Source organism: Lolium perenne, chromosome 3 (assembly GCF_019359855.2).
Source record: "Lolium perenne isolate Kyuss_39 chromosome 3, Kyuss_2.0, whole genome shotgun sequence".
NCBI classification, from domain to species: Eukaryota; Viridiplantae; Streptophyta; class Magnoliopsida; order Poales; family Poaceae; genus Lolium; species Lolium perenne.
Window position 1 is genome coordinate 318,071,603 of NC_067246.2, and position 6,642 is coordinate 318,078,244.

The 6,642-nt window shown below is 45.4% G+C and overlaps 1 protein-coding gene across 1 annotated transcript; it reads left to right on the top strand.

Annotated features, from left to right (window-relative positions):
- The first annotated feature begins 5,613 nt into the window (after nucleotides 1-5,613).
- Nucleotides 5,614-6,195, top strand: LOC139829950 (uncharacterized). The gene has a single exon (XM_071827650.1). The coding sequence runs from the start codon at nucleotides 5,614-5,616 to the stop codon at nucleotides 6,193-6,195; it is 582 nt and encodes a 193-aa protein (XP_071683751.1).
- The last annotated feature ends 447 nt before the right edge of the window (nucleotides 6,196-6,642 follow it).

Below are 6,642 nucleotides of genomic sequence, written 5' to 3' on the forward strand. Positions count from 1 at the left end.
AAATTCCATCATTCACTTTTGCAATATATAGCTCATGGGACAAATAGCTTAAAAACTATTGTGGTATTGAATATGTAATTATGCACTTTATCTCTTATTAAGTTGCTTGTTGTGCGATAACCATGTTCACTGGGGACGCCATCAACTTTTCATTGTTGAATTTCATGTGAGTTGCTATGCATGTCCGTCTTGTCTGAAGTAAGAGAGATCTACCACCATATGGTTAAGCATGCATATGTTAGAGAAGAACATTGGGCCGCTAACTAAAGCCATGCTCCATGGTGGAAGTTTCAGTTTTGGACAACAATCCTCAAATCTCAAATGAGAAAATTATTAATTGTTGGTATATGCTTATGCATAAAAGAGGAGTCCATTATCTGTTGTCTATGTTGTCCCGGTATGGATGTCTAAGTTGAAGAATAATCAATAGCGAGAAATCCAATGCGAGCTTTCTCCTTAGACCTTTGTAAAGGCATAGAGGTACCCCTTTGTGACACTTGGTAAAAACAATGCATTGTGATGATCCGGTAGTCCAAGCTAATTAGGACAAGGTGCGGGCACTATTAGTACACTATGCATGAGGCTTGCAACTTATAAGATATAATTTACATGATGCATATGCTTTATTACTACCGTTGACAAAATTATTTCATGTTTTCAAAATCAAAGCTCTCGCACAAATATAGCAATCGATGCTTTTCCTCTATGGAGGACCATTCTTTTACTTTCAATGTTGAGTCAGTTCACCTATTTCTCTCCACCTCAAGAAGCAAACACTTGTGTGAACTGTGCATTGATTCCTACATACTTGCTTATTGCACTTATTATATTACTCTATGTTGACAATATCCATGAGATATACATGTTACAAGTTGAAAGCAACCGCTGAAACTTAATCTTCTTTTGTGTTGCTTCAATGCCTTTACTTTGAATTATTGCTTTATGAGTTAACTCTTATGCAAGACTTATTGATGCTTGTCTTGAAGTGCTATTCATGAAAAGTCTTTGCTATATGATTCACTTGTTTACTCATGTCATATACATTGTTTTGATCGCTGCATTCACTACATATGCTTTACAAATAGTATGATCAAGATTATGATGGCATGTCACTCCAGAAATTATCTGTGTTATCGTTTTACCTGCTCGGGACGAGCAGAACTAAGCTTGGGGATGCTGATACGTCTCCGACGTATCGATAATTTCTTATGTTCCATGCCACATTATTGATGTTATCTACATGTTTTATGCACACTTTATGTCATATTCGTGCATTTTCTGGAACTAACCTATTAACAAGATGCCGAAGTGCCGATTGCTGTTTTCTGCTTTTTGGTTTCAGAAATCCTAGTAAGGAAATATTCTCGAATTGGACGAAATCAAAGCCCAGGGGCCTATTTTCTCACGAAGCTTCCATAAGTCCGAAGGAGAGACGAAGAGGGGCCACGGAGGGGCCACACCCTAGGCGGCGCGGCCCCCCCTGGCCGCGCGGCCCCGTGGTGTGGGGCCCCGTGCCGCCTCTTGACCTGCCCTTCCGCCTATAAAAAGTCTCCGTGACGAAACCCCAGCACCGAGAGCCACGATACGGAAAACCTTCCGGAGACGCTGCCGCCGCCGATCCCATCTCGGGGATCCAGGAGATCGCCTCCGGCACCCTGCCGGAGAGGGGAATCATCTCCCGGAGGACTCTACGCCGCCATGGTCGCCTCCGGTGTGATGTGTGAGTAGTCTACCCCTGGACTATGGGTCCATAGCAGTAGCTAGATGGTTGTCTTCTCCCCATTGTGCTATCATTGTCGGATCTTGTGAGCTGCCTAACATGATCAAGATCATCTATCTGTAATTCTATATGTTGCGTTTGTTGGGATCCGATGAATAGAGAATACTTGTTATGTTGATTATCAAAGTTATATCTATGTGTTGTTTATGATCTTGCATGCTCTCCGTTACTAGTAGATACTCTGGCCAAGATTTAGCGATTAACTTCAAGAGGGAGTACTTAAGCTCGATAGTGGGTTCATGCCAGCATTGACACCAGGGACAGTGACAGAAAGTTCTAAGGTTGTGTTGTGCTGTTGCCACTAGGGATAAAACATTAGTGCTATGTTCAAGGATGTAGTCACTAGTTACATTACGCACCATACTTAATGCAATTGTCTGTTGTTTGCAACTTAATACTGGAAGGGGTTCGGATGATAACCTGAAGGTGGACTTTTTAGGCATAGATGCAGTTGGATGACGGTCTATGTACTTTGTCGTAATGCCCAATTAAATCTCACTATACTCATCATAATATGTATGTGCATGGTCATGCTCTCTTTATTTGTCAATTGCCCAACTGTAATTTGTTCACCCAACATGCTGTTCGTCTTATGGGAGAGACACCTCTAGTGAACTGTGGACCCCGGTCCAATTCTCTTTACTGAAATACAATCTACTGCAATACTTGTTCTACTGTTTTCTGCAAACAATCATCTTCCACACAATACGGTTAACTCTTTGTTACAGCAAGCCGGTGAGATTGACAACCTCACTGTTTCGTTGGGGCAAAGTACTTTGGTTGTGTTTTGCAGGTTCCACGTTGGCGCCGGAATCACTGGTGTTGCGCCGCACTACATCTCGCCGCCATCAACCTTCAACGTGCTTCTTGACTCCTACTGGTCCGATTAAACCTTGGTTTCTTACTGAGGGAAACTTGCCGCTGTGCGCATCACACCTTCCTCTTGGGGTTCCCAACGGACGTGCCAACCACACGCATCAGCTACCTTTAAATTTCCATTCTTCACCTTTACAATATATAGCTCATGGGACAAATAGCTTAAAAACTATTGTGGTATTGAATATGTAATTATGCACTTTATCTCTTATTAAGTTGCTTGTTGTGCGATAACCATGTTTCTGGGGACGCCATCAACTATTCTTTGTTGAATATCATGTGAGTTGCTATGCATGTTCGTCTTGTCTGAAGTAAGAGCGATCTACCACCTTATGGTTAAGCATGCATATTGTTAGAGAAGAACATTGGGCCGCTAACTAAAGCCATGATCCATGGTCGAAGTTTCAGTTTTGGACATATATCCTCAATCTCAAATGAGAAAATTATTAATTGTTGTTACATGCTTATGCATAAAAGAGGAGTCCATTATCTGTTGTCTATGTTGTCCCGGTATGGATGTCTAAGTTGAGAATAATCAATAGCGAGAAATCCAATGCGAGCTTTCTCCTTAGACCTTTGTACAGGCGGCATAGAGGTACCCCATTGTGACACTTGGTTAAAACATGTGCATTGTGATGATCCGGTAGTCCAAGCTAATTAGGACAAGGTGCGGGCACTATTAGTACACTATGCATGAGGCTTGCAACTTGTAAGATATAATTTACATGATACATATGCTTTATTACTACCGTTGACAAAATTGTTTCATGTTTTCAAAATCAAAGCTCTAGCACAAATATAGCAATCGATGCTTTTCCTCTATGAGGACCATTCTTTTACTTTCAATGTTGAGTCAGTTCACCTATTTCTCTCCACCTCAAGAAGCAAACACTTGTGTGAACTGTGCATTGATTCCTACATATTTGCATATTGCACTTATTATATTACTCTATGTTGACAATATCCATGAGATACACATGTTACAAGTTGAAAGCAACCGCTGAAACTTAATCTTCCTTTATGTTGCTTCAATGCCTTTACTTTGAATTATTGCTTTATGAGTTAACTCTTATACAAGACTTATTGATGCTTGTCTTGAAGTGCTATTCATAAAAAGTCTTTGCTTTATGATTCACTTGTTTACTCATGTCATATACATTGTTTTGATCGCTGCATTCACTACATATGCTTTACAAATAGTATGATCAAGATTATGATGGCATGTCACTCCAGAAATTATCTGTGTTATCGTTTTACCTGCTCGGGACGAGCAGAACTAAGCTTGGGGATGCTGATACGTCTCCGACGTATCGATAATTTCTTATGTTCCATGCCACATTATTGATGTTATCTACATGTTTTATGCACACTTTATGTCATATTCGTGCATTTTCTGGAACTAACCTATTAACAAGATGCCGAAGTGCCGCTTCTTTGTTCTGCTGTTTTTGGTTTCAGAAATCCTAGTAACGAAATATTCTCGGAATTGGACGAAATCAACGCCCAGGGTCCTATTTTGCCACGAAGCTTCCAGGAAGTCCGAAGAGGAGACGAAGAGGGGCCACGAGGGGCCACACCCTAGGCGGCGCGGCCCCCTTGGCCGCGCGGCCCTGTGGTGTGGGGCCCTCGTGCCGCCTCCTGACCTGCCCTTCCGCCTACTTAAAGCCTCCGTTGCGAAACCCCCAGTACCGAGAGCCACGATACGGAAAACCTTACTGAGACGCCGCCGCCGCCGATCCCATCTCGGGGGATCCAGGAGATCGCCACCGGCACCCTGCCGGAGAGGGGATTCATCTCCCGGAGGACTCTACACCGCCATGGTCGCCTCCGGAGTGATGTGTGAGTAGTCTACCCCTGGACTATGGGTCCATAGCAGTAGCTAGATGGTTGTCTTCTCCCCATTGTGCTATCATTGTCGGATCTTGTGAGCTGCCTAACATGATCAAGATCATCTATCTGTAATTCTATATGTTGCGTTTGTTGGGATCCGATGAATAGAGAATACTTGTTATGTTGATTATCAAAGTTATGTCTATGTGTTGTTTATGATCTTGCATGCTCTCCGTTATTAGTAGATGCTCTGGCCAAGTTGATGCTAGTAACTCCAAGAGGGAGTATTTATGCTCGATAGTGGGTTCATGTCTCCGTGAATCTGGAGGGGTGACAAGAACCTCTAAGGTTATGGATGTGCTGTTGCCACTAGGGATAAAACATTGGTGCTATGTTCAAGGATGTAGTCACTGATTACATTACGCGCAATACTTAATGCAATTGTCTGTTGTTAGCAACTTAATACTGGAGGGGGTTCAGATGATAACCTGAAGGTGGACTTTTTAGGCATAGATGCAGTTGGATGGCGGTCTATGTACTTTGTCGTAATGCCCAATTAAATCTCACTATACTCATCATGATATGTATGTGCATGGTCATGCCCTCTTTATTTGTCAATTGCCCAACTGTAATTTGTTCACCCAACATGCTGTTTATCTTATGGGAGAGACACCTCTAGTGAACTGTGGACCCCGGTCCAATTCTTTTACTGAAATACAATCTACTGCAATACTTGTTCTACTGTTTTCTGCAAACAATCATCTTCCACACAATACGGTTAATCCTTTGTTACAGCAAGCCGGTGAGATTGACAACCTCACTGTTTCGTTGGGGCAAAGTACTTTGGTTGTGTTGTGCAGGTTCCACGTTGGCGCCGGAATCTCTGGTGTTGCGTCGCACTACATCCCGCCGCCATCAACCTTCAACGTGCTTCTTGGCTCCTCCTGGTTCGATAAACCTTGGTTTCTTTCGGAGGGAAAACTTGCTGCTGTGCGCATCATACCTTCCTCTTGGGGTTCCCAACGAACGTGTGAGTTACACGCCATCAACCACCACCTATCCTACCGGTGGATCCAGCGACAGCGCGGACGGAGGCAGCTGGCGAGCTCATCCGCGCCCGCGACGAGATGCTGGCCGAGGTGCGGCAGCGTCTTGTCCAAGCTCAACAGGTCGCCAAGCACTACTATGACGGGCGACATCGTGAGGTTGAGTACGCGGTGGGTGACTGGGTGTGGCTTCGCCTGTTGCACCGCTCTCATCAGTCCCTCGACCCGCGTGCCAAGCGTAAACTTGGTCCGCGCTATGCGGGGCCCTTCATCATCGTCGAGCGGATTGGGACCATGGCGTACAGGCTTCAGTTGCCGGAGGGGGCCCGCATTCACGACGTATTCCACATGGGCCTGCTGAAGCCCTATCGCGGTGCCCCGCCGGTGGCCACTCCACCACTTCCGCCGACGGCCGAGGGTCGTCTGCTGCCCAGTCCGGCCAAGGTGCTCCGCGCTCAACTACGTCGTGATGTTTGGCACTTGTTGGTGCAGTGGGAGGGCCTTTCCGAGGAGGAGGCGACTTGGGAGCCCCGCGAGGAGTTCCAGCAGCATTACCCAGACTACCAGCTCGAGGACGAGCTGTTTGCGCAGGCGGGGAGAAATGTTATGACCGGCCTGGTCTACCGCCGGAGGGGGCCCATTGGCCCAACCGGCCAAGCTTAGTTAGGAGCTTAGCCCAGTTAGCAGATTAGGGTTTCGCAAGTTCTCTTATATATACAAGTTGTAATAGACTAAATCAATCAAGCAATAATCAGATATCTTTATTGCCGACTCCCAGAGGAGTCGGCCTTCTCCCGTCCGCGCCGCCCAAACCCTAGCCGCCGCCTTCCGCGTGCTCGCGACAGCTCCCTGCCGCCGGCGCCGCCTTCCTCCCTCTCGCTCTCAGCACTTCCACCCCTACAATCTACGCCCTCGCCCCGGTAGAACCCTAGTTTCTACCAGAAACGAAGTTGTTTCAAGTGAACGTTGTAGTGAAGGTGTAATTGATCACCGAACCAGCAAACTAGACTCGATATCAAGGGCTCAAAATGTCCTAGTAATGCTACAACTCTAAGCAGAGAACATTAGCGGCAACAAACATGTACCAGTGGGTGAACTATTGATTAGCAT